The 27,441-nt window shown below is 65.3% G+C and overlaps 1 protein-coding gene across 1 annotated transcript; it reads left to right on the plus strand.

Annotated features, from left to right (window-relative positions):
• The first annotated feature begins 6,927 nt into the window (after nt 1–6,927).
• On the plus strand, nt 6,928–26,499 carry ARRB1 (arrestin beta 1). Its single transcript, XM_074572221.1, has 16 exons — nt 6,928–7,414; nt 17,447–17,477; nt 18,211–18,271; nt 18,686–18,730; nt 19,403–19,599; nt 20,199–20,258; nt 21,277–21,344; nt 22,034–22,169; nt 22,259–22,343; nt 22,433–22,505; nt 23,329–23,466; nt 23,685–23,768; nt 24,236–24,259; nt 25,203–25,273; nt 25,608–25,659; nt 26,379–26,499. Exons 1-16 carry the CDS (start codon nt 7,395–7,397, stop codon nt 26,488–26,490), a joined length of 1,257 nt encoding a protein of 418 aa, XP_074428322.1. The 5' UTR covers nt 6,928–7,394; the 3' UTR covers nt 26,491–26,499.
• The last annotated feature ends 942 nt before the right edge of the window (nt 26,500–27,441 follow it).

The following is a 27,441-nucleotide window of genomic DNA, read 5'->3' on the forward strand; positions in this document are numbered from 1 at the left end:
AGGGACGGTCCCAGAAGGCAGCAAACCCCCAAGCTGCGAGAGGAGGATCTGCATCACTCCATCAGGGGAGAAACTGCATCACTCCATCCCCGGCGTGATGCTGGCCGTGCCACCACCGTGCCAATGGGCTCCATCCCCGGCGTGATGCTGGCCGTGCCACCAACGTGCCAATGGGCTCCACCACTCCCAACTGGTACCTGTAGCCTGGTGCCAAGCTGGGGGGGGGGCCTGGCCATGTGGGGGTCTCGCTGGTGCCGATGAATGCGGGTTGGGTCCTGCACTGGGGTGCCGCGTACAGGGTACCACGCAGGGATGCCCGTTTCCCAGCTGTATCCCACTTTTCCAGCCCCCGCCGCTGGTGTGAGTAGGTGGTTGATGCTTTCCCGGCTCCCGCCCCTGTACATACCCCCATGGATACTGGGGAGCGCGGCCGGCACCCAGCCCCGCTCGCCCACGCGGGTGCCCGGGCGTGCGCGGCCGTGCAAAACCTCCTCCGGCTTCTCTGTCTCCCCCTCTCGCCGCGCTGGTTGTTCTGGGCTCCGTCAGAGCCCAAGGAGGAGACAACTCTTCTCCTTCTTCTTCTTCTTCTTCTTCCTCTTCTTCTTCTTCTTCTTTTTCTTCTTCTTCTTCTTTTTCTTCTTCTTCTTCTTCCTCCTCCTCCTCCTCTTCTGCTTCTCCTTCTTCTCCCTTTTCTTCTCCTTCTTCTTCCTCTTCTTCTTCTCCTTCTCCTCCTCCTTCTTCTTCTCCTTCTCCTCCTCCTTCTTCTCCTCCTCCTCCTTCTTCTTCTCCTTCTTCTCCTTTCTTCTTCACCTTTTTCCCTCCTCCTTCTCCTGCTTCTCCTCCCCCTCCTCCTTCTTCTCCTTTTTCTTCTTCCTCTTCTTCTTTCTTCATCTTCTCCTCCTCCTTCTTCTCCTCCTCCTTCTTCTTCTCCTCCTCCTTCTTCTCCTTTTTTCTTCTCCTTCTTCCTCTTCTTCTTCTCCTCCTTCTCCTCCTTCTTCTTCTTCTCCTTTCTCTTCTCCTTCTTTTTCTTCTCCTTCTCCCTCTTCTTCTCCTCCTCCTTCTCCTCCTTCTTCTTCTTCTTGTTCTCCTCCTCCTCGTCCTCCTCCTCCGTCTTCTTCTTCTACTCCTCCTTCTTCTCCTTCTTTATTATTTTTTTTTCTGGTGGGTTTGGTTTTCCTAAATAAATTTCATACGTCGATCTCCCCGCGGAGGGTCAGTGGGTGCCTCGTGTCGGGTCTCCTGGAGGATGCTCCAAAGCAGGAGGGGGGTCCCCAAGGATGCGCAGTGGCACCAGGGAGGGACAACTTGTGTTTGGGGAGGACCCTGCCCGTGCGTGAGCTGTGCGAGGTGGGCGCAGCTGGCACGGCCGGCATGGGGACAGCATGGTTTGGGGGTGCGGGGAAGGGGGGGGTGTTCCTGCCCCCCCAACCCCCTTCATGGCTCCGCTGGGGACTGGGTGGCTCCAGCTGAGACCTACACACCCCAGAACTGCCCTCCGGGGGGGGACTCCGGGTCAGGCCAGGAGGCTCTGACCCCCCTAGGATGTTCCAGCCCCCCAGGATGCTCCAGACCCCCCCAACCCCCCCAAATGCTCTGATCCCCCACTAAGCTTCAGTCCCCTGGGATGCTCCAGTGCCCTGGAATGCTCCAGCCCCCCGGGATGCTCCAGTCCCCCCCCGAGATGCTCCGACCCCAACTCTGCTTCAGTCCCCTGGGATGCTCCAGCCCCCCAGGATGCTCCAGTCCCCCCCTCCCGAGATGCTCCGACCCCAACTCTGCTTCAGTCCCCTGGGATGCTCCAGCCCCCCAGGATGCTCCGGTTCTCCCCAGTGCCTTGTTCTCTCCCGGAATGTTCCAGACTCCAGTCCCCTGGGATGCTCCAGACCCCTGGGATGCCCCAGTCACCCAGTGATGCTGAAGGAGGGGGAGGATATCCCAGAATGCTCTGATCCCCTGGGGTGCTCCGGACCTCCCCAGATGCACCAATCCCTGGTCGGATACTCCAACCTCTGGAATTCTCCAGCCCCCCAGGGATGCTTTGCCCCATCCCGGGATGCTCCAGCCCCTAGGAATGCTCCAACCCCCCCCCCGCCCCCGGGCCCAGCCCCAAGTCCCATGTGTCAGGGGGGGCCCCCCATGTGCCCAGGAAGGGGCTGCATTGGGAAACCCCCCGCCCCATCCAGCTGGAGCTGGGCCAGGGCAGGATCCATCCTAGACTGGGACAGCAGCGGGATCCTGGGCTGGGATGCAGGATAAGGCCCGTGCCGGGATCCCTCCACACCTGGGCTGGGCTGGGGGCAGGATCTGGCCCATAATAAAACCGTCCCCTCCACATCTGGACTGGGATTAGAGCAGGATCTGGCCCCGGACAAGACCTCCCCCCAGCTGTGCTGGGACTGGGGGGCAGGACTGGCTGGGACCCCCCCCGCCATGACTGATACTGGGTCAGGATCCGGCCCCAGTTGGGATCCCTCCGTACCCATCCCGGGATGCAATGGACCCCACTAGGACACGATTCCCAGCCCTCCCACCACCCAGGATCCCACCGGTACTGGGATCCCTCAGCCTGGGGGGTGGGGGCAGGATCCAGCCAGACCAGGACCCCCCCCCCCACCCCCCCGCCATAGCCGTGGGTCACGCCGTGATGCTCCAAGTCACCCAGGGGTGCAGGATCCGAGCAGCTTGGCTCTGCCCATCCCCTTGGCATCAGGGCTGGGGCTTCACTCCAGCTCCCGGCCTAACGAGCCCCCGCCGCTAACGAGCAATTTATTACCCGGGATCAATGCAACGCTTTCATCCCGGCCGGAGCTGAGGGCTTCATCCCAGCCAGCGGCCTTTGATGCCGGAGGGAAAATCCTCGGGGACCTGGCCGCTGGCAAACGCCGACCCTGGGCGAGCTGCCGAAAAATGGGGGGAAAAACTGCAAAAACTGCCAAGTGCCTCCCCCCCCGCAAGCTGCCACCATCCCACCCCATCCCGCGCTGCTCCCGGCCACGGGGAGGAATCCCGGGATTAAATCCCAGCAAGTCTCCAGAGCTCAGGGGACACCTACACCCCCACCCAGGGGACACCAGCAGCATTTGGGGGCCCCCAGCCCCACCGATGGCTCCCGTGCCCTTGGTGACGTCCCTTTGCCATGCTGGGGGGGACACGTGGGGTGCCACGGCTACGTGCCACCTGTCTTGCCCCTCACCCCGGCCTCGGGCCTGTCCCTCTGTGTGTCTCAGCCAGCGCGTTCTGTCTGTCCCTCTGTCCCCATCTGTCCCTCCAGCTGTCACCACCCTGTCCCCGCTGCCTGGGTGGCCTCAGGAGGGTGTTGGGGTGGGTGCCCGTGCCCCACGCAGCATTGTCCCCATGGGGTGCAGGTGTCCCCTGGGATGGGTGCAGGTGTCCCCATGGGGCGTAGGTGTCCCCATGGGGTGCAGGTGTCCCCTGGGATAGGTGCAGGTGCCCCTTGTGTGGGGTGCAGGTGTCCCCATGGGGTGCAGGTGTCCCCTGGGATAGGTGTAGGTGTCCTTTGTGTGGGGTGCAGGTGTCCCCATGCGGTGCAGGTGTCCTCTGGGCTGGGTGCGAGTGTCCCTTGGGCACCCCACTTGAGTGTCCCCCAAGTAAGGGTCCAGCGCGTCCCCCACCTTCAGGTCAGCCCCCCCCCCCGGAGCCAGCGTGGGTTTTGGGACCCGTCCCTGTCCCCGTCCCCGTCCCTGTCCCACTGCCCCGTGCCAGTCCGGTCCCCTGTGGTGTCCCCAGCCCCAGCCCTGGGTCCCCGGGCGGGTGGGGGGGTCCCTGCCTACAGCGGGCAGCTTTGGGTGGCCACCGGCACTAGATGGCACCTGCTGCCTGTACAGTGGCCACGCTGGGGGCAAAACCAGTGCCCCCAGTGCCCCCAGTGCCTCTAGTGCTGGACTCCCCACAGGAGTTTGGGTGCGTTTGGGTGGGTGGGGGGTTTGGGGGGGGGGGCTGGCCGCTGGGTGCCCCCCGACCGGGCAGCCTCAGCATCCCCCTCACCAAACAGCACCCATGGGGTTTGCCCCACGGATTGGGGTCACCCCATCAAAGCAGCCTGGCAGTGAGGTGCTGGGCACCCATGGGGGCAGCAGGGGGTCCCCGGGGTCCTCGTTTGACCCGGGGCTCTGCCTGGCACTGGGCAGGCAGTGGGGCGGGCAGTGGGGCGGGCAGTGGGGCAGGCAGCACTGGAGCCTGCCCACGCGCAGGTGCAGTGTCCCGGGGCTGCTGCGCCCTGGCCCTGTGCCGAGCTGTGCGACTCAGGTCCAGTTCCAGCAACTGGCTCCGCACTGCACCGCACCGCACAGCACCACGGCGCACCGCACTGCACCGCGCTGCGCTGCACAACAGTGCACAGCACCACGTCCCGCTGCACAGCACTGCGCTGCACAGCACCGCATCGCACCACACAGCACCGCATCGCACCGCACTGCACCGCACCGCGCAGTACCGCATTGCACAGCACCACGTCACACTGCACACCACTGCACTGCACGCTACCACATTGCACTGCACCGCACCGCACCGCACTGCACAGCACTGCACAGTACCGCAGTGCACAGTACCGCATTGCGCTGCACTACACCGCAGTGCACAGTACCGCAGTGCACTGCACCACGCTGCACAGCACCACAACGCACTGCGCTGCACTGCACAGTACCACATCGCACTGCGCTGCACTGCACCGCACCGCACCGCACCGCAGCACACTGCACTGCACAGCACTGCATGGCACCACATCACACTGCACCGCACCGCACCGCACTGCACAGTACCACATTGCACAGCACCACACCGCACTGCACAGCACCACAGCGCACCGCACTGCACCGCACCGCGCTGCACCGCACCGTGTCACACTGCACTGCACTGCACTGCACAGTACCGCATCGCACCGCACCGCACCACATTGCACTGCACCGCGCTGCACCGCACCGTATCACACTGCACTGCACTGCACCGCAGCGTATCACACCGCACAGCACCGCACCACACTGCGCAGCACCGCAGCAAACCACGCTGCACAGCGCAGCCATGCACTGCACAGCGCCGCGCCTCACTGCCCGGCGCCCCGCAGCACCACAGATGACAGCGCTGCACCGCACTGCGCCCCACTGAACGGTGCGGCACCACACTGCACCGCACGGCACTGCGCAGCGCCGCACTGCACCAAACCACGCCACGCCACAGCCCCCCACTGCACCGCACTGCACTGCGCAGGGCCGCACCGCACCGCACCGCACCGCACGGCACTGCACAGCACTGCACCGCGTCCCAGCGCGCAGCATCAGTGCACCACACTGCACCTGCACAGCGCCGCACTGCACCGCCCCACACCGCGCCCCACCGCGCAGCACTGCCCCGCAGCTCACTGCCAGCCCCCCGCGGCCCCGCTGGCCCCACGGTCCCACTCTCCTGCCCGCTCCTGCCCGCTCCTGCCCGCAGGGGACCTCGGGGTTGCGAAGCTGCAGGTGGGAAATGTCACACCCCCACCGTGGGGCCCTGCCTGCTCCTGCCTGTCCCTGCCTCCTCCTGCCTGTCCCATGTCGGGGTGTCCCCAGTCCCTGCCCAGCACTGGGGGGGGGGGGGGGGGGGGGGGTCCCAGGTCCCCATAGCGGGACGCCAGGGGGAGGTTGGGACCCCACCCCAGAGCCAGCGGCCAGCGGTGCAGGGGTGGGGGGCAGCCAGGGCTCGGGGGGGGGGGAGGGGGGGGAGTGCACATGGGAGGGTGTGCACACGAGTGTTCGTGTGCACGTGGGGTGTGTGCACATGGGGGGGGGGGTGCGTGCACGTGTGCACGTGGGGTGTGTGCACGTGGAGGGGGGGTGCACACGGCGGGGGGGGGTGTGTGCGCGCATCAGGTGTGTGCCATGGGGGGTGTGTGTGTGTGCATATGGGGGGGGGTTGTGCATGTGCGTGTGCACAGGGGGGTGCGCACATGGGCGGGTGTACGTGTGTGTGTGCACATGGGGGGGTGTACGTGTGTGTGCGCACATGGATGCAGGTGTGCACACAAGGGGGTTGTGTGTGCACAGGGGGGGTGTTTACACATGGGGGTGTGTGCACATGGATGTGAGCGTGCAGATGGGGGGGTGTGTTTACACACGGGGGTGTGTGTACACATGGGGGTGTTTACACACGGGGGGGGCGTGTACACATGGGGGGGGGTGTTCGCACGTAGGATGCACGCGCAGCGGGGGCGTGTTTGCACGTGTGTGTTCACGTGTGAGTGCTCGTGTGTGTGCGTGTGTGTGTGCGCGCACATGTGTGTTCATGTGTGTGCGCGTGTATTCACGCGTGTGTGCGCACGTGCGCGCATGTGTGTTTGTGGGTCTTTGTGTGTTCACAGGTGCGTGTTCACACGTGTGTGTTTGTGTGTTCACATGTGCTAGTGTTCCCGTGTGTGCACGTGTGTGTGTTCGCGTGTGTGTTCATATGTGTGTGTGCACCTGTGTGTCTTTCTGTGTTCACACGTGTGTGTTCACGCGTGTTTCTTCACGCGTGTGTTCACGCGCGCGTGTCTTCGTGTGTGTTCACATGTTTGTGTGTGCTCGTGTGTTCACGTGTGTGCGCGCACGTGCGTGTTCACGTGCGTGTGTTCACACGCGTGTGCACACGGGACACACACACACGCACACACACACACGACCCCTCCCTCCCCTCGTGCAACTGCGCGTGCATGCGCGGGGGGGCGCACCTCCCCCTCCCGCGGCCCCGCGCGCGCGCAGGGCGGTGCACACACACACACACACACACACACACACCCGCCCCCCCCCCCCCCCCCCCCCATCACCACCCCCCCGGTTCCCCGGTCCGCCCCCCCCCCTCCCCCCTGCCGGTCCCCCCCCCCCCCCCGCCCCTTCCCCTCCGCCGCGTGTGGCCCCGCTGGTGCCACCGCCCCCCGCCCCGGGGCCGCTCGGGGGCGGGCGGAGGCGGCGGCGGCGGCGGCAGCGGCGGCGCCGCGGGGCTGCGCTCGGCAGCGCCCGCAACGGAGCCCAGACGGGCCGGGACGAGCCCTACCGGGACATACCGAGCCCTACCGGACCGGACCGCGCCGTACGGAGCTGTATCGGGCTGCACCGACCCGGTTCGTGCATTACCGAGCCGTATCGTACCGAGCCTTACGGAGCCTTACCGGGCCATACCGAGCCCTACCGGGCTTTACCGGGCGGTACCGAGCCACATTGAGCCCTACCGGATCGCACCGGGCCGTACCGACCCGTACCGGGCGGGTCTATAGGGAGCCGCAGGGAGCCTTACCGGGCCGTACCGGGCCGTACCGAGCCCAGAGCCCGCCCCGCCGCCGCCTTTCCCCTCCGCCATCCAGCCAGTAATTTTCCAAGCCCGCCCGGCGCTTCCCGGTTGAGCCGCCCCGGAGGATCGGCGGGGCCATGGGAGACAAAGGCACCCGGTGAGTTTGGAGACCGCGGGGAGGGGGGACACGGGGACATCCCAGGGGTGGCAGCCCCGGGGATGGCGGAGGGGGTGGGGGTGGGGGATCCCGGAACGCCTCCACTGCCCGTCTCGGCGCTGCCGGTACCGAGCCCTCCGGGGCTGCCCACCCCCCCCGGGAGAAGTTGGGGGGTGGTGGTGGTGGTGGGGGGGATGTACAACATCTCGCCACCGCTGCCCGGGGCTGGCGGGGGGGGGTCCCCTGGGTCGCCACCCGGGTCCCCTCGGTGTTGGGGGCGGGTCTGCAGCCGGGCCCGGGGCTTGAGGCCGGTGGGGTCCAGGGGGACGTGGGGGGGGCCTTGGGGAGCAGGTCTTGACCCCCCTGCCTGCACCCTGCCTGCTCCTTGCCTCACCCTGCCTGCCCCCCTGCCCTCACCCCTGCCTGCACCCTGCCCTCACCCTGCCTACACCCCGCCTGCCCCCCTGCCCACACCTCTTCTGCCCTCGTCTGCCCCCCTGCCTGCACCCCTGCCCACAGCCCTGCCTGCAGCTTGTCTACCCCCCTGCCCTCACCCTGCCTGCACCCTGCCTGCAGCCCCTTGCCCACAGCCATGTCTTGCACCCTGCTCGCACCCCTGCCTGCTCCCTGCCTGCACACCCTGCCCTCACCCCTGCCTGCTCCCTGCCCTCATCCTGCCTGCACACCCTGCCTGCCGCCCTGCCCACAGCCCTGCTTGCACCCTGTCTGCCCCCTTACCTTCACCCCTGCCTGCATCCTGTCTGCCCCCCTGCCTGCACTCCTGCCTGCTCCCTGCCCTCATCCTACTTGCACACCCTGCCTGCACCCCGGCCCACAGCCCTGCCTGCACCCTGTCTGACCCCCTGCCTGCTCCCGGCCTTCACCCTGCCTGCTCCCTGCCCACACCTGTTTCTGCCCCCTGCCTGCACCCCCCTGCCTGCCCCCATGTTTGCACCCTGCCTGCTCCCTGCCCTCACCGCTGCCTGCATCCTGCCCACGCCCCTCTGCATCCTGCCCACACCCTGCCTGCCCCCTGCCCTCACTGCTGCCCACACCCTGCCTGCCCCCTGCCCTCACTGCTGCCCACACCCTGCCCTCACCCCAGGCTGTGCCCTGCCCTCACCGCTGCCCACAGCCTGCCTGCCCCCTGCCTGCCCCACAGCCCCGCTGTGGGTCCGAGTGCGGTGCTGGCAGCGTTACATCTCTCTTCCCACCCCGTCCGGAGCCTGGATGGTTTTTGGGGGGGGGGCGTGGGGGGGGGGTGGGAGGGTCACCCCGGCTCTTCCCGCTGGTGACAGGGGTGGGAGCCTGGAGCAACCGCGGGGGCCCAGGCCCTGGCCCCCGCCTCGTGGCCTTTGGGGGGTGGCAGGGCGCATGTGGGGACGATGACGGCGCACGACGTCCTGCTCCCGTGGCTGTCACCCCTCCGGGGACCCCAGTGCCGTGGGGACGGGGGACTCCCCCCACCTGGCGTTTCCCAGGGGCGAATCCATGGACCCGCCGCTGTGCCCACCTCGGGAAAGCCACCCCTCGCCCTCCCCGCCAGCCCATGCATGGGGGTGTCTGGGGGTGTCTCCCGTGACACCCCCTCCTGTGACACCCCCTGGCTGTCACCGCAGGGTGGCCAAGGGGTTAACGCTCCCCGTCATTCATTAATTAGGCCCAAGTAATGAGGGGCGCTCCCACTCGCCCCCCAAAACCGGCGGGCAGGTGGGGGGGTGGCGTTACCCTCCCCTTGGTCCCCCCCAGCATGGGTTTTGGGGCTGGGTGTCCCCAGTGCGGGCGATGCCACCGCCGTGCCCCACAGCAGGAGAGGGGGAACTGGGGGTCCGGCCCCGCTTTGGGCAGAACCTTCCAGAAACCCCGTGGCGTTTTGGGGTGGCAGGATGGGATTTGGGGGCTCCCGCTGACCCCCCCCCCAGCACTGGGGTGGGGTGTTGGTGTCGGGGGGACCGCCATGGCCACCAGCACCCGCATCCCCCCGGCTCAGCATCCCAAATTCTCGCCAACCGTCGCCTGGCACCCCCAGAGCAGGCGAGGAGCCCCCCAGAATCGAGGGGTTGGGGAGGGAGGAAACCCCCCACTTTTGGACTGTGGGGCTGGAGCACCCATTGGGTGTCCCCCCCCACACCTCGGGGGGGGATTTTTGGGTGCGCGGGGAGGGGCGCGGGCGAGCCCATGGGCTGGCAGCCACCGCGGGAGGCAGGAGCTGATCGTCTCCCTGCCCACGCAGCGCGTACGGAGGGAGCCGGGGGGGGGGTGTGCGGCGGGAGTTAGGCTTTCAAGTCCCCCCCCCCCATCTCCCTTTTAGCCCCAAATCCTCTTGGATTCATCCTGGATCCACCAGAGAGGGACTGGGGGGGGGGGTGTTCGGCTGTGGACCGTTGGGTACCCCAAAAGCATCATTTGTGCCGATTCCGCCAGTGCCCGCGTGGGGCCACCCCACTTTTTTTTTTTTTGGGGGGGGGGGGGGAGGTGTCACTGCCCCACGTCCGACCATCCTGGGTGTGGTGACGTTTGGGGTCACCCTGCTCCTGGCGGGGCCCTGGGTGCTCCCCCCCCGCAGGGTTTGGTGCTGGGGTGGGGGGGTGTCTCGGTCCTCCCCAGCCCAACACATGCCCTAATTATTTGCAGCTTCTCCAAAAAAAAATCCATCACCCCCCCCAGCTCCCCCATCCCCCCCCCGCCAGCACCCAGGCAGGGTGGCTTCTGGGTGGCCTCCGTGGGCCAGTGGGATGCTTGGCAGGTGGCCCGCGGTTTGAGACACAGCAGGGAGGGGGGGTTTTCCCAGTGATCAACTGGAGCGACTGGGGAAGCGCCGTGGTGGTCCCAGTATGGCAGAGCCCACCCCTTCCCCCGGCCCCACGGGCCCATCCTGCCCCTCTCGCAGCATCCTCCCGGCATCCCCCGCATCCCTCCGGATGAAGCCGGAGGCTCCGGGAGCGGGGCAGGGATCTCCGCTGGGAAGAGCCTTGGAAGGTGGCCCGGGAGGGGAGACTCCCGTTTCCTGCATGGGGTTTGGAGAACAAACTCTGGCAGGATCCAGCCACATCCCGCGTCCCACTGCCAAGGCCTTTCCTTGCCAAGGGAACCGGCGAAGCTCCCACCCGGCCGGGGGATGCTGCTGTCGAGCCTGGCAGGGGATGCCGGGATGCAGCTGGGATGCAACTGAGATGTGGGATGCAGTAGGGATGAGAGATGCAGGGATGCAGTGGGGATGCAAGGATGCAGCGATGCAGCCAGGATGCGGGGATGCAGCAGGGATGTGGGGATGCAGGCATGCAATGGGAATGCGGGATGCAGTGAGGATACAGGGATCCAGTGGGGATGTGGGATGCGGGGATGCAGCGGGGATGTGGAATGCAGGGATGCAATAGAGATGCAGGGTGCAGTGGGGATGGGGGATGCGGGATGCAGTGGGGATATGGGATGCAAGATGCAGCGGAGATGCAGGGATGCAGTGGGGATGTGGGATGCAGGGATACAGCAGGGATGCAGGGATGATGCAGGGATGCAATGGGAATGCGGGATGCGAGGATGCAGTAGGGATGCGGGATACAGGCATGCTGCAGGGATATAATGGGGATGTGGGATGCAGGAATACAGCTGGGATGCGAGATGCAGGGATGCAGTGGGTATGCAAGGATGCAGCGGGGATGGGGAGATGCGGAGATGCAGTGGGGATGCGGGATGCAGGGATGCAGTGGGGATGCAGGATGCAGGGATACCATGGGAGCGCAGGATGCATGGGGATGGGGGGATGTGGGATGCAGGGATGCATGAGGATGCAAGGATGCATGAGGATGCAAGGATGCAGCGGGGATGTGATGCAGGGATGCAGCGGGGATGCGGGATGCAGGGATACCATAGGAATGCAGGATGCATGGGGATGGGGGGATGTGGGATGCAAGGATGCAGCGGGGATGTGATGCAGGGATGCAGCGGGGATGCGGGATGCAGCGTTCGGCCCGTGGGCTGCTCCAGCTTTAGGGATCGGCCAGCCGGCTGCTGCGGGCTCATCCCGGCGGGGCTGGCCGGGAGCCACCAGCCGCCGCCGCAGGGGGTTCCCGCTGGAGTGGGTGATGTGGTTGCCAGCGGCTCCGTTATCCCGGCGGCTCCGTCATCCCCGCAGCTCCCTTCTAACGCGCCGCTGGCTAATTCCAGCTGCCTGCCGGCCTCGTTAGCGGGGAGAAACCCGTCAAAACCCCGGAACCCCAGATCCAAAGGCCATCCATGGCTGGCGGTGGCCGTCACCCCCCGCTCCCGTGTCCCCGGGGTGTGGGGGGGGACGACGACGACACATAAATCAAATCCTCATAAATCTGCCCCCCGGGGAGATCGAAAGGGACCCTACTCAATTATCAGCCAGCAAATAAAGCTCATTAACCCCCCGACGTGTGGCTAACGAGCTCATTAAGGTACTGGATGGAGAGTACCAAGGCAAAGAGCATGTTGGGGGGGGGCTCGTGGGTGAGGGGGGGGCAGTGGGGCTGCAGACCCATGGCGTGGGGGTTGGCAATGACCCATGGGCAGCAGCGGTGGTGGTTTCCTGCCTTTCGCCACCAGGAAGGGCTGGAGGGGGAGGGAAGGCTCCGCGCTTCCTCCTTCCCTCCCTCCGGATCCGGCAGTGGCAAGGGGTGAGGGACGAGGGTCCCGTGTGTCCCCCCCGCCCCCCGGCAACCCCGCCGGCATCCAGGGGCCACCGTGTCCCCGCCTGTCCCTGCCCTGCTCCCGTGGGGGCTTTGGAATGGGGCTGGATGGAGGGATGGGCGTCCGTGGAGGTGTTTAGGGGGCAGCCCGGGCTCCTGCACCCGTGCTGTGGGGCTCTATAGGGCTCCTGCACCCATAGCGTGGGAGTGTGTGGGGCTTCTGCACCCATGGCATGGGGGTGTGGGGCTCCTACACCCGTGCTGTGGGGCTCTACAGGGCTCCTGCACCCATAGCATGGAGCCATGTGGGTCTTTGGCTGTGTGGGACTCTAATGGGGCTCCTGCACCCATAGTGTGGGGCTCTATGGGGCTTCTGCACCCACAGCGTGGGGGTGTGCAGGGCTCTATGGGGCTCCTGCACCCATAGCACGGGGCCATGTGGGTTTTGGGCTGTGTGGGGCTGTTATGGGGCTCCTGCACCCATGGTGTGGGGTTCTATGGGGCTCCTGCACCCATAGCATGGGGTGTGTAGGGCTCCTGCACTCATGGTGTGGGGCGAAGTGGCTCTCGGGCTCTGTGGGGCTCCTGTCCCCATGGCGTGGGGGTCACCCCAGGCTTCTGCCCCCCCGCTGTGGGGCTGTGTGGGGCTCCTTCACCCATACTGTGGGGCACCCCAGGCTTCTGCACCCATAGCACAGGGTTCTGTGGGGCTCCTGCGGGCTCTCGGGGCGGGGGGGTGGGTGGCATCACTCCCCCCCCCATCCCCGACTGGATGCCTCGCTCACCCCTTGGCCTTAAAAACCGATTAATTAATTAATTGTGGGGAAGGGGAAATGCTGAATAATGGTGCCATGCCCTTCCCTGATTAACCCTTTATTCCCCCCCCCCCCCCCAATTAATTAAGCCGCAGCAGCGTTCTCGTTAACGCCGGCTCTGACCCCGGGGACCGCGGTGGCAGCAAACCCTGGGGCTCATCTAGGGGCAGGGGAATAAGTGTGGTGGCACAGGCTGGGTCCCCTCCAGGTCCCCCGCCCCCGGGTCCCCCCTTGGCAGCCGCCCCATGGCCGGACCCGATCCTGCTGCGGTCCCTGGCCAGAGCTCGGGCAGGCCAGGCTGGGCCCCGTGGGTCTGAGGGGTGGGATACAGGGACACAGGGATGCAAAGATGCAGGGATGCAGGAACACAGGGATGCAATGACACAGGGATGCAGAGATGTGGGGATACAGGGAGGCAGGGATGCAAGGATGTAGGGACATAACGATGTAGAGACATAAGGATGTAGAGATGCAGGGACACAGGGATGTAGGGATGCGGGGACACAGGGATGCGGGGACAAGGGTGCAGAGACGTGGGGACGCAGGGATGCAGGGACACAGATGTGGGGATGCGGAGACACAGGGATGCAAAGACATGGGGATGTGGGGACACAGGGATGTAGAGATGCGGGGATGCAGGGACACAGGGATGCAAAGATGCAGGGACACAGGGATGCAAAGATGCAGGGATGTGGGGACACAGGGAGGCAGGGATACAGGGACACAGGGATGCAGGGACAAGGGTGCAGAGACGTGGGGATGCAGGGACACAGGGATGCAGAGATGTGGGGATGCAGGGGCGCAGCGATACGGGGATACAGGGATGCAGCGATGCTGGGACACAGGGACGCAGGGCCGTTGGGACATGGGGATGTGGGGACATTTGTGCTGCGCCCCCCCCCCCCCGCCACGGGCCCTGCCGGGGCCTGGGGGGACCCGATGTCCTCTGCTCACTGGTTTTCGACGCCGGGGTGTCCATGCGCTCTCCCTGTGCCCTCTCCAGGTGTAACTCCCACCTTTTTTTCCGCAGCAGGGGACGTGGGGAAACTGAGGCACAGCAAGGCGAGCGGGCTGAGGAGCATCTTCCTGCTTCTGGGGTGGGTGATGCCGGGGGTTTGGCGGAGCAGCTCAGCACCCTGCCTTCCTCCAGCCCTGCTCAGCACCCTGCCCTCCTCCTCCTCCTCCTCCTCCCACCCATGGGAGCTGGGCTGGAAGCAGATGAAGGAAGGGCCCTTTCCTGACAGAACCGGGTGTTTTCACTCGCAGGAAACGCTGGATTTTAGCAACCCCCTTTTTCCCCACGCCTTTTCCCCATGGGGGTGCTCGGGTCCCCAGGGAGCTGGCGGTGATGGCTGCTGAGTGACACGGCACAGTGGGAGCAGGGGGTTGGATGTCCCTCCATAGCCCAGGGCTGTGCCATGGCAAGCGCTGGCACTGGGCTGGGCCAGTGAGGCCGGTGCTGGGGCTTGGTGGCACTGGGGAGCGCTCCCGGCACTGCTGTCCCTCCTGCCAGGGCTACATGTGGGTGAGGGTCACCCTGGCACATGGGCACAGGGGTGAGGGTCACCCAGGCATGGGGACATGGGGGTGAGGGACATTGTGGCACGTGGGCACGCGGCTGAGGGTCACCCTGGTCTGTGGGCACAGGTTGAGGGTCACCAGGCATGTGGGCATGGGGACGAGGGTCACCCTGGCACATGGGCACAGGGGTGAGGGCCACCATGGCATGCAAGGATGGGGGTGATGCCCACCCTGGTGCGTGGGCACGGGGCTGAGGGTCACCCTGGTACGGGGCTGAGGGTCACCATGGCACGTGGGCATGGGGTTGAGAGTCACCCTGGCACGTGAGCGCAGGGGTGGGGATCACCCTAGCACCCAGGCTCAGAGGTGACAGTCACCCTGGCTTGTGGACATGGGATGGAGGGTCACCCCAACGCGTGGGCACAGGGGTGAAGGTCATCCTGGCACATGGGCACGGGGGTGAGGGTCACCCCAGCATGGCTGTGTGGGTCACCCAGGCATGGGGACATGGGGGTGAGGGTCACCCAGGCATGGGGACATAAGGGTGAGGGTCCTTGTGGCACGTGGGCAGACGGCTGAGGGTCAGAATGGCACGTGGGCATGGCTGAGGGTCACCCCGGCACGTGGGCACAGGTTGAGGGTCACCATGGCACGTGGGCATGGCTGAGGGTCGCCAAGGCATACGGGCACAGTGGTGGGGGTCACCCCAGCACCCAGGCTCAGAGGTGACAGTCACCCTGGCTTGTGGACATGGGGGTGAGGGTCACCCCAACGCACGGGCACAGGGCTGAGGGTCATCCTGGCACATGGGCACGGGGGTGAGGGTCACCCCAGCATGGCTGTGAGGGTCACCCAGGCATGGGGACATGGGGGTGAGGGCCATTGTGGCCCCTGGGCACGCGACTGAGGGTCAGAATGGCACATGGGCATGGCTGAGGGTCCCCCCAGCCCCCAGGCCCAGAGGTGACCGTCACCCTGGCACAGGGGTGAGGGTGACCCTGCTGTAGTTGTCAGGATGGCCCAGGCACATGGGCATGGGGACAAGGGACACCCTGGCACACGCAGCAGGTCCCCGGATGCTCCCATCAAGGCTGCGCCCGGTGTGGGGACCGAGCCAGCGGTGGTGGCTGTGCCAGGTCCCTCCCTGGCATGTGCCCGCGTGTCCCCCAGCACGCTGGGACGCTGCCACCGTGTCCCACCCTGTCACCAAGGCTGCGGTCACCCCCATCCCGGGCACCGTCCCTTGGACCTGGCTCCGGTTTCCTTCCCTCGCTGGAAGGGTGCAGGCAGGTGCAGGCAGCGGGGTGCAGGCAGCTGGGTGCAGGCAGATGCAGGCAGCGGGGTGCAAGCAGGGGATGCAGGCAGTGGGGTGCAAGCAGGGGATGCAGGCAGCGGGGTGCAAGCAGGGGATGCAGGCAGCAGGGTGCAGGCAGGGATGCAGGCAGGGATGCAGGCAGCTCCTCTTGGCCATGGGACGAGGGTCGGTTTCGGCAGAGCCCAGCAGCCGCCTCGGGAATTGTTTTTCCCGGCTCCCGAAGCCGCCCCGGCGCTAATCTTCCCGGATGGTTTTAATGGAATTTAAAGGCGCGGAGGGATTATCCGCGGAGAGCCCATTACGGGTGGCTTCGGGCCAGGGCAGGCTCTGAGCAGCCGCCGAAAGCAGGCAGCGCCGGGCGAGGGAGCCCTGCCTGTCCCTGCCTTCTCCCTGCCTGCCGCTGCCTTCTCCCTGCCCATCCCTGCCTCCTCCCTGCCTCCTCCTTGCTTGTCCCTGCCTCCTCCTGCCTTCTCCCTGCCTCCTCCTGCCCTCTCCCTGCCCATCCCTGCCTCCTCCCTGCCTCCTCCTTGCTTGTCCCTGCCCGTCCCTGCCCTCTCCCTGCCCGTCCCTGCCTGTCCCTGCCTCCTCCCTGCCTGTCCCTGCCTGCAGCGGGGGGGACCGGGGATGCTCCAACTTTCCCAGCACTCACATCACCTCGGTGGGGTGTTGGACCCACGTCCTTCCCCTGTGGGATCTCGCGGAGGGGTTTTGGGGCTGTATGGGGTGCCGGGGGGGGCTGTGCCGTGTACCAGGGGGACGTATGGGGTGCCGGGGGGCTGTATGTGGAGCCAAGGGGGCTGTATGGGGAACTGGGGGGGCTGTATAGTGTGCTGTATGCGGTCTGTATAGGGTGCCAGGGGGCTGTATGAGGAGCCAAGGGGGCTGTATGGGGTGCCGGGGGGGCTGCATGGGGGGGCCGGGGAGGCTGTAGAGTGTGCTGTATGGGGGCTGTGCTTTGTGCCAGGGGGGCTGTGCCATGTGCTGGGGGGCTGTATGAGGTAGCAGGGGGGCTGTCTGTGGGGCTGAGGGGGCTGTAGGGGGTGCCGGGGGCTGTGCCATGTGCTTGGGGCGGGGGGGGGGGGGGTGTCTGTGCCGTGTGCCAGGGGCTACCCCTCTGCTACGCTGGTCCCTGGCCTGGAGACAGCCTGGCTTCGCGCAGCGGGGCCTTTGCACGGCACCTGGTATGGCACCTGGCACGGCACTTTGCGTGGCACCTGGCACGGCACTTTGCGTGGCAGGGCCTTCGCACGGCGCCTTGCACGGACGTGGACCCGGCACCTTGCACGCGCAGCCCCCCCATGGCCGACCCACCCCGGCTCGGAGCCGCTGGGACCGCAGCAAGGGGTCAAACTCCTCCCGGGCGTAACGGTGCCGCGGGCAGGGATCCGGCCCCCTCCCAGCCCCAACGTGCCGCCTGGGGTGGGGGGAAACTGAGGCACGGGGCTGGGGCTGCTGCTGCGTTACGGAGTCGGGGTGCAATATCTGTGCTCCCCACTGCCATAGGGGGCGAGGAATAGGGTCTCTGTGCCCCCCCGTGTTCTACAGGGTCGGGTGCCTTCAGTCTGTGCCCCACAGCGCTGTATGGGGCCGGGCACCGTGGGTCCCGTGCCGTACGGGGATCCGGTCCCGTCAGCTGCCCGGTGCTGCCCTGGCGCAGTGCAAACGCATCCCGCAGCACCCGTGGGTGCCCCAGCCGCTAATCCCACCCCCCCCCACCTTTGCTCTTTTGCAGGGTGTTTAAGAAAGCCAGCCCCAACGGGAAGGTAAGGGGGCGGCCGGGGAGATGGCAGTGGGGGGAGAGTGGGGGGGAGATGGTACTTCTTGGGGTGACCCACCGGCCACCACCCCCAAATCCCACCATCACAGCCGGGGGGGGGACACGCACAGACTCTTAAGAGACCCCAGAGATGCCCTGCGAGCTGCCTGAGCGTCCTGCCACGCCAGCAGGAGGGGAAACTGAGGCACGGCAGGGTTGGGGGTGGGCCGGGGGGGCAAGTCCCATTCGGTGTCTCAGGACCCGGTGACCGTCCCAGCCGGTGGCAGCGTGCACCACCACCGGGGCTGGCTCCCAGTTTGGAACTGGTGTCCCTCTCCGCCCAGGGAGGGTGCTTGCGCTCACCCTTAGGTGACGCTCCTGCGCCCCGTGCCTCAGTTTCCCCAGCGGGAGACAGCCGGGAGCGTGACGCTGTGGGGCTCAGCCCTGCCCCACCGCTAAGACCCACGGGGACAAGCCCATGGCGGGGGGGGGGACGCAGCTGGGGCTGCACCTGGACCCAAATGTCTTTGGGAGGGGGGGGTGGGGGGCGGTCCAGGCTTTTTGGGCTGCCACTGGCTTTTGGGTGCCGCAGTGATAGGGGTGGCACATGGGGACGGTGGGGGTGGGGACCGGGTGGGGGGGACCCCAGGACACCTCCCACCCTGAGCTCGGAGCCTGGTGGTGGGGGGGAGGGCTCTGGGGTATCCCTGACCCCCCGCCACCCTGGTCCCTCCCCACAGCTCACCGTCTACCTGGGGAAGAGGGATTTCGTGGATCACATCGACGTGGTGGACCCCGTGGGTACGTGGGGTCGGGGTGGGGACGACGACGACACAATCTCGGGGCGGGGGGGGACGGACACACAGGTGCTGGGGTGGGTGGAGTGGCTCGAGGCCGCAGGAGGAAGGGGTTTTGGGGGGGCAGGGGGCCGCTGGGAGGTGCTCCGGGGATGTCCCCATCCGCTGGTTGTCCCCCCCCACCCCGGTCCTGCTGCCACATCCCCTTCACCCCGCTGGCATGTCCTGTCCCCCCCCCGGCCCCGCAGCTATGCTAGCACATCCCCTGGTGCTGCCACATCCCCTTAACCCTCTCAGCGTGTCCCCCTGACCCTGTTGGCGTGTCCCCCTCACCTTGCCAGCGTGTCCCCACCCCGTCCCTGCCATGTCCCCACCCCGTCCCTGCCGTGTCCCCTGACCCTGCGGCGTTCCCTTGCAGACGGAGTGGTGCTGGTGGATCCCGAGTACCTCAAGGAGAGAAAAGGTAACGGCTCCCTGCGGGGTCCCTCCTGCCTGGGGACACGGAGGTGGCACCCCTCAGGGGACAGCTGGTCACCCTGTACCGTCCTGCCCCGGTGGTGGCACCTCTGGGCCCTCGGGTGACATTTTCCAGCCCCCCGGGGATGGGTGTCCTGCAGTGGGTGCCCCAAGGTGCATCTGGCTCGTCCCTGGGCTGTGTCCCCATCTCCTCACCATGTCACCTCTGGGGAGCCACCGCTGCTGGTGGGACCAGGATAAGCCATGATGCCACCAAGCCATAATGCCACCAAGCAATGATACCACCACGCCATAATGCCACCACGTCATCATGCCACCATGCCATGATGCCGCCATGTCATGATGCCACCATGCCATGATGGCACCATGCCATGATGCCACCATGCCATAATGCCACCACATCATGATGCCACAAAGCCGTGGTGCCACCACGCCATGATGCCACCATGCCATGATGCCGCCATGTCATGATGCCACCATGCCATGATGGCACCATGCCATGATGCCACCACGCCATAATGCCACCACATCATGATGCCACAAAGCCGTGGTGCCACCATGCCATGATGCCACCGCGCCATGATGCCACCGCGCCATGATGCCACCCTACCACGATGCCACCCTACCACCAACCTCCACCCCTTGTAACCCTCCTCAGTCTTCGTGACCTTGACCTGCGCCTTCCGCTACGGCCGCGAGGACCTGGACGTGCTGGGGCTGACCTTCCGCAAGGACCTCTTTGTGGCCAACGCCCAGGCCTTTCCCCCGGTCCCTGAGGAGAAGAAACCCCTCACACGGCTGCAGGAACGGCTGATCAAGAAGCTGGGCGAGCATGCCTACCCCTTCACCTTCGAGGTAGGGTGGCCATGGGTGGAGGGGACGGTGACCCCCAACTCCTTGGGGACATCGGCATCCCCTCTGGGCCCCATAGGGTCGTGGTCGGGGGTGAGATGCTGCCACCCGTGAAGAAAATTCAGCTTTTGTTAGTGGAGCTTAAAAGTCACGAGCAAAAAGCTTCCAGCGGGGAAACTGAGGCATGGGGTACGTTCCTTGAGCTGGGCGGGGGGGGGGGGACGACACCTGGTGGCATTTTCCAGGCTTGAGCCATCAGCTGAGCCCCGCGGGCTCGCGAACAACCCTGAGCCCCTGCGAAACAATCTTAATTCCTCCAAATCCCCCAGATTAACAACAACAACAAAAAAAAAATCCAAAAAACCTCACACCCCCAAGCCAGGGATTTTCGTAACCCTTCGGGGTTCGGGTGTGGGGAAGCCGAGCTGCTGCTCGGGATGGAAACTTGGGTTGAAATCCATCCGGAAAAGGGCACAGTTAGGAAATGTAATTAGGAAAAGGAGGAAGTCCCTCCTGGCTGTTCGGGTGGAAGGGGAAATGCCGGAGACACCGTGAAATGGGGTCCCCACCCTGCTGCTAACTCCCCCCCTCTTCCCCTTCAGATCCCCCCCAACCTGCCCTGCTCCGTCACGCTGCAGCCGGGGCCGGAGGACACGGGGAAGGTAAGGACCCTGGGCCGTGGGATTTGACACCAAGCTGGGGGGGGGTGGGGGATGGGTGACACCCCAGAAGGCCGTGCCACCATCCAGCCAGACCTGGGCAGGTGGAGAGTTGGGTGGAGAGGAACCCGATGGAGTTCAACACGGGCAAGTGTAGGGTCCTGCCCCTGGGGAGGAACAACCCCCCGCACCAGGACAGGTTGGGGCTGACCTGCTGGAGAGCAGCTCTGCAGAGAGGGACCTGGGAGTCCTGGTGGGCAACAAGCTGCCCACGGGCCAGCCATGTGCCCTGGTGGCCAAGAAGGCAAATGGTCTCCTGGGGGGCATCAAGAAGAGCGTGGCCAGCAGGTGGAGGGAGGTCATCCTCCCCCTCTGCTCTGCCCTGGGGAGGCCACAGCTGGAGCACTGGGTCCAGTTCTGGCCTCCCCAGTTCCAGAAGGACAGGGAACTGCTGGAGAGGGGACAGCAAAGGGCTACCAGGGTGATGAGGGGACTGGAACACCTCTCTGATGAAGAAAGGCTGAGGGACTTGGGTCTCTTCAGTCTGGAAAAAAGACGGCTGAGGGGGGATCTCATCAACACTTATAAATACTTAATGGGTGGGTGTCAGGAGGATGGGGCCAGGCTCTTTTCGGTGGTGCCCAGTGACAGGACAAGAGGTAACGGGCACAAACTTGAGCATAGGAAGTTCCACCTAAACATGAGGAGGAACTTCTTTTCTGTGAGAGTGGCAGAGCCCTGGCACAGGCTGCCCAGAGAGGTGGTGGAGTCTCCATCTCTGGAGACATTCCAAACCCGCCTGGACGCGTTCCTGTGCCACCTGCTCTGGGTGCCCCTGCTCTGGCAGGGGGTTGGACTGGATGGTCTCCAGAGGTCCCTTCCAGCCCCTGCCAGTCTGTGATTCTGTCCCCCCATCCTCATGCCACTGGGGTGGTGGTGAACGGCCGTTAGTTGGGGTCATCTCTTGTGGGGGTGCAAAGGAGTTTCTCTGCCTCCTTCTCTGCCCCCTCCTGGTTTCCAGGCCTGTGGTGTGGACTACGAGGTCAAAGCTTTCTGTGCGGAGAACCTGGAGGAGAAAATCCACAAGAGGTGAGTGGAGAGGATCCATCCAGCCCGGGTGGGAGCAGCGTCCTCGGGGTGCTGGCAGGGGCTGCGACCCATCAGTGGGAAAGGGTCATCCCAGTTTGCTACCCACAGTGGGTGAGATGGGGATGGGATGGAGGTGTCCTCCAGGGTGGGGCTGGAATGGAGATGGCCTCCACAATGGGGCTGGGACAGAGGTGTTTGCTAGGCTGGGGCTGGAGTTGGGCTGATGATGTTCACCAGGTTGGAGCTGGGACAGAGATGTCCTCCAGGCTGGGCCTGAGATGACGATATCCTCCAGGCTGGGCCTGGGATAGAGATGTCCTCTGGATGGGCTGGGACGGAGATGTCCTCCAGGCTGGGGCTGGGATGGAGATGATCTCCAGGATGGAGATATTCCCCAGGATGGAGCTAGGATGATGATGCTTTCCAGAGTAGAGATGGGTGAGAGATGATCTGAGGGTTGGGATGGAGATGTCCACTGCTGTGTTGCAGGCAAGGAGCCCAGCCCTGCCATGACATGGGGCCGTGTAGGCAGCCTGGCACGGCCATGGGGCTGCCCCCTTGCAACCCAGGCGAGCTGGGCATTCAGCCGGGACCTCCCACGCCATCCTTCTCTTGATGTAGCATACCAGAAGAAAAGAGAGATTTGACCCAAAACGGGCCAAGAAAGCTGGGTTCTCCTCTCCCCCCAGGAACTCAGTGCGTCTGGTGATCCGTAAGGTCCAGTACGCGCCGGAGCGACCCGGCCCCCAGCCCATGGCGGAGACCACCCGGCAGTTCCTCATGTCAGACAAACCGCTGCACCTCGAGGCGTCCCTGGACAAGGAGGTGGGTGAGGACTGGGGAGGGGACACCGGTGGGGTGACCTCAGTGAGGACGGGGACCTCACCATCCCCCACCTCCTTTGCTCCCTGCAGATCTACTACCATGGAGAGCCCATCAGCGTCAACGTCCATGTCACCAACAACACCAACAAGACGGTGAAGAAGATCAAAATCTCAGGTGAGGAGCGGGGCCTAGTTCCCACTGGCTGCCGTCACTGTCCCCATGGGGACCCTCCCTGACCCCCATCTCTCCATCTCTCACCCCAGTGCGCCAGTATGCCGACATCTGCCTCTTCAACACCGCCCAGTACAAGTGCCCGGTGGCCGTGGAGGATGCTGAGTGAGTACCGGCTGCTCGGGGACATGGTGAGGGGCCCTGGAGACCTCAGAGGAGCTTTGGAGGACCCCTGCCACAGTGCAGCACCTTCAAAGCAGTGGGGTGTCCTGTTCAGCCAGCAGGTCCTGGTGGGAGGAGTGGGGAGATGCAGAGCCTTCTTTGGTGGGCATTTTGCCAAAAGCGTGGGGTTTTGCATGCTTTTCTGATGGCATCACGGCGGACGTCACCCTCCGTGTCCCCTGGCCAGAGATGAACTCCAGGCTGGGGCAGGGACAGATGTCTGCTGCGTCAAGAGTTGGGTCAAGAGTAGGGATGGAGATGTTCACCAGGCTGGGGCTAGGATGGAGATGTCTGGGCCGGGGCTGGGGTTGGGATGATGTTCACCAGGCTGGGCCTCGGGAGGTAATGTCCTCTAGGCTGTGGTGTGGGTGGAGATGTCCTCCAAACTGGTCCTGAGAAGGAGATGTTTTCTAGGCTGGGGTTGGGATGGAGATGTTCCCCAGGGTGCTTCTGGGATGGAGATGTCCTTTATGCTGGGGCTGGGATGGAGATGTTCCCCAGGCTGGTCCTGGGATGGAGATGTCCTCCAAATTTCTTCTGAGAAGGAGATGTTCTCTGAGCTGGTCCTGGGATGGAGATGTTCCCCAGGCTGGTCCTGGGATGGAGATGTCGTCTGTGCTGGGGCTGGGACAGAGATGTTCTCCAGACCAGGCCTGGGACAGAGATGTTTTCCAGACTGGGATGGAGATGTCCAGGGTGGCCCGTGGCGTTGTTGGAGATGGGGGAGGGTGCTGGGGCTCTGGCTGATGGTGGCTATCATCCCCAGTGACATGGTGGCCCCAAGCTCGACGTTCTGCAAAGTCTACACCTTGACCCCTTTCCTCGCCAACAACCGGGAGAAGCGGGGGCTGGCCCTGGACGGCAAGCTCAAGCATGAGGACACCAACCTGGCCTCCAGCACACTGTGAGCCCCCAGCCCACGACCACCCCCCGGGGCTCCTGCTCCCTCCCGCAGCGTTGCGGGGGGACTTGGGGGAGGACCAAGCCCTGGTGGGCATCCAAGCTCCCGTTCCAGGAGTGATGCTTGGGGTGGAGGAGACACGGTGGGGGGACCTTGAAGAGGATGGGGGGTGTCCCCATGGACATCCCCTTGTTGATGCCCACCCTGCCCCTTCCTCCAAGGTTAAGAGACGGAGCCAACAAGGAGATCCTGGGCATCATCGTCTCCTACAAGGTGAAGGTGAAGCTGGTGGTGTCCCGAGGAGGGTGAGTGTTGGGGACCCCCCCAGGGCTGCACCCCCCCCTTTTCCCTTGCTTTCCTCTGGGCTTGGGACCCCGGCCGCGGTATGTGTCCCCTGGGACGCTGCGTGGTCCGTGGGGGTGGGATGGAGAAGCTGCAGCAGAGCCCAGCTCTGGGCACGGTGGCACTTTCTGGGGACACCAGGGTGGCCATTGGCTGGGGCGGGGGGGTGGTGGTGGGGTCATTAATCCTTACAACAACCCTGCCCCCCGCCTTCTCTGTGCCGCAGCACCTTTTGCAGGACGGGGCCCCGCTTCCAGCCCTCCCGTGGTGGGAGGTGATGGGGTCTGTCACCCCCTAGACCTCCCCTGGGTCTCGGGCAGCGGGGGCGGGGGGGACGACACACAAGGTGTTGGGAGGACACAAGGTGTGGGGGGGTCACATGTCCCTGGGGAGCCATGACTAACGTGTCGTCTCTTTTGACCCACGCCAGCCTGCTGGGAGACCTCGCCTCCAGGTAATGCCCATGCCACCCGCCCCCAACACCCCCAAATCGCCACCGCAGCGCTCCCCCCCGCCCCCGCCGATGCACCCCTCGGTCCCCTCCGCTGCCCCCCCCCATCCCGTCGTCCTCAGGATGCCACCGCCGTTGGGGTCACCTTGAAGCCAAAAGCCAGGCGGCCCGCAGAGATGGGGCTGAGCCGTTGTGGGGCTGGGGATGCTGGTGGGGGCCAGATTCTGCATCCCCCCCCCCCCCAACCCCAGAGTGAGAAGGACCCGTGGGTGCTGCGGGGGACACTGGGCAGAGCACGGAGGTGGCTCCTCGGGGCTGAGCATCTCCGGCCGTGGGGAGGAGAATCTCCGGGGCTTCCCCGCTCTCCATCCTTGAATCGGTCCCCTCCCGCGGGGTCCCACGTTCCCGCATGTCCCTCCCCAGGGAGGGGGGACACCGGGGCTGGAGCCGCCACGCAACGACGTGCTTTCCGCCCCGCTGTGACGCGCGTGGGGAGCAGGAGAGGCGTCCCGCATCACCGCCACGGTGCCCGCTGAGCACTGGGAAACTCGGCGCACGTCCTCCATCCCTCCGGTGGGGCCCAGACCCCGCCGCCCTTCACACGGCGCAGCCTAAACCCCGGGGGATTTGCATTCCCAGCTGCCGCTAAGCTGCTAAAAGGCTGATTTTTTGCTGCTAAAAGGCCGATTTTTCGCCTCCGCTGACCCCCCCGCCCCCACCACCCTCGGGGCAGGGGGTGTTTGTGCTGATCCCAAAGCGCGGGGTCCAGCTCCAGCAAGACGCGCCCTGGCTGTAAAGAGGCTACGCGGAGGATAATACAGTTTTTTTGGCCCGAATTTGGGGTCTCCCCTGCAGCTGAAATGTGGGATGTGGCTCTAACTGCCCCCCCCCCCCCCCCCCCCCAAATTTGCCCCATGCTTTGCACCCCCCCCGGCATCTCTTGCAGCGACGTGGCGGTGGAGCTGCCCTTCACGCTGATGCATCCCAAACCCAAGGAGGAACCGGCACATCGGGATGGTGAGTGTCCAACACACCGCCCACCCCCCCAACCCTGGGTGCGGCGCAGACCCTCTTTGGGGTGATGGGGGGGGGGGGGTCAGAGGGGTCAGCCCGCTCCCCCCCCTCCATGCCAGCGAGGCTGCGTGGTGCCCGATGGAGATTTTCGGGTCCCTTCAAGCCCTGTTTTTTCTGGGCAGAAAAGCCCCAGGGATAAAATTCTGGGGGTGCCCCCATCATCCTGGTGCAGCCAAACCTTGCGGGGGGGTGGGGTGGGGTGGGGGGGGGGTCGTACCCAGCCTTGGGGACGGCGGTGACGACGACCCCGGTGACTAACCCCCCTGCTTCTGTTCAGTTCCAGAGAACGAAGCGCCCATAGATACCAACCTGATAGAGCTTGACACAAAGTAAGAGACTTAAAAAATATCAACCGCCCCCCCCACCCCCCGCCGGAGCCTGGGTGGGAAGACGAAGCTCTTACAGAGGTTGCATGGCACACCCCCGCCCCCGCCTTAACCCTGCTAACGCCATGCCTAACGCCCCCCCCCCGGCACGTAACCCCTAACGCATGCCGTGCCCCTCTCTCTTCTCTCCTCCCTCGCCATCTCCCCGCATGGCTTGCCAAAAACCAGGAGAAACCGCAGTAAGGAAGCGCCCACCGGGATCGTGCTTCGCGGGGGGGGGTGTGGTGTGGGGTTGGGGTGTTCCTGGGGATGGGGGTACGTCCCCCCCCAGGGCTGGCGATGCCGCGGATGCGTTGCGCCCATCCGGGTTAATCCCCGTCTCTGCGTTTGCGCTGGCAGAAGTTGGGTTTGAGAGGTGTTGGCGGTGCTCGCCGCGGGGCTGCCACTCTCCCCGGGGCAAGCACCCGGGCATTTTTTTTTTGGGGGGGGGGGATGGTGGTTGGGGGGGGACACTCAGAGGGCAAGCATTGGTAAAGCTGTGAAAAACGCGGTTGGCTGAAGGATGGCGTTGGAAGAGCCCCCCCGGCCCCGAGCTGCCGGAATAAAGCGGGTTGATAATGCGGGAGCCGGGACAGCCTTGCGGGGTCCCGGACTCGTCCCCGTTGTCCCGTCCGTTGCGTCCCCCCTCCCTCCCTCGGGTAAAGCCCTTGTTTTTCCGCTAGTGACGACGACATCGTGTTCGAAGACTTCGCCCGCCAACGACTCAAAGGCATGAAGGACGACAAGGAGGACGAGGAGGAGCGGACAAACTCCCCGCAGCTCAACGACAGATAAGCGAGCACCCCCCCCACCTCTTCCGCCCCCTCCTCGACGCCTCCCTCCTCCTCATCTCCTCACCCGCCACCCCCCCCAGCTCGCCAGAAAGAAACACCCGTGCATTAGGCTTCTTCTCTTTTGTATAATTATTAATTTTGGGGTTCTACCTTGTCCCGGGAGCCTATGGATCGCCCGAGGGCCAGAGGAATTAATAACCTTCCCGCCGTGCCGTGTTGTCACTCTTCATCCAGAGCTGCTGTTTCCCGTGCCAGAGGGGTGCTGGAAAGTGTGGGGGGGGGCAGGTGGGAATTCACCCTTAGGACCCCCCCCCCCCGCCATAATCCCCCTGCCCCTTTTTCCCCTCCGTCCCCAGAGCCCTTTCTTATGAGCTGCCTCTTTTACGCGTTTTATAGAAGCCGAGTCTCGACACCGGTTTGCTACGGGGAGGGGGGATGCAGGAGAATGGGGCTGGGGGCGGCGGGGGGGCCGGGGGGGGGGGATGTCTTTTCTAGGCAGCCTGCTCATGGGAAAGGGCACCTCGGGTGTCCCCTCCTTTTGTCCCCTCCTGTCTGGCCCCGCTGCATGTGTTTTGCACCCCCCCCCCTCCCCCAACCCGGGATGCACGAACCTGGCTTCGATCCTGCCCGAGCCCAGTTGCCCCCCAGTAAAGGCTCGAGCCGGCACCGGGCAAGACGGGTGGGCATCACCCCCCCCACCCCCCTCCGGCTTTTACCCCCAAATCCTCCTAAATCAGCCAACCCCGGGGGGGGGGTTTATTCTTCATCAGTTTTTACACAGCCCCCCCCCGCCCCCTGCGGGGGAAGCCAGCTCCAAGCCCTGAGTTGCCGGGGCCAGCGAAGGACTGGGAGGTGACATGCGGGGACAGGGCTGGCGGTGGCAGTGGGGGGGGTCCCCGGGGGTCCCAGCCAGGTGATGCTGCCTTTTCCATGACAGCAGGGTTGTGGCGTA

The sequence above is a fragment of the Larus michahellis genome, chromosome 1 (assembly GCF_964199755.1).
Source record: "Larus michahellis chromosome 1, bLarMic1.1, whole genome shotgun sequence".
Classification (NCBI taxonomy): Eukaryota; Metazoa; Chordata; class Aves; order Charadriiformes; family Laridae; genus Larus; species Larus michahellis.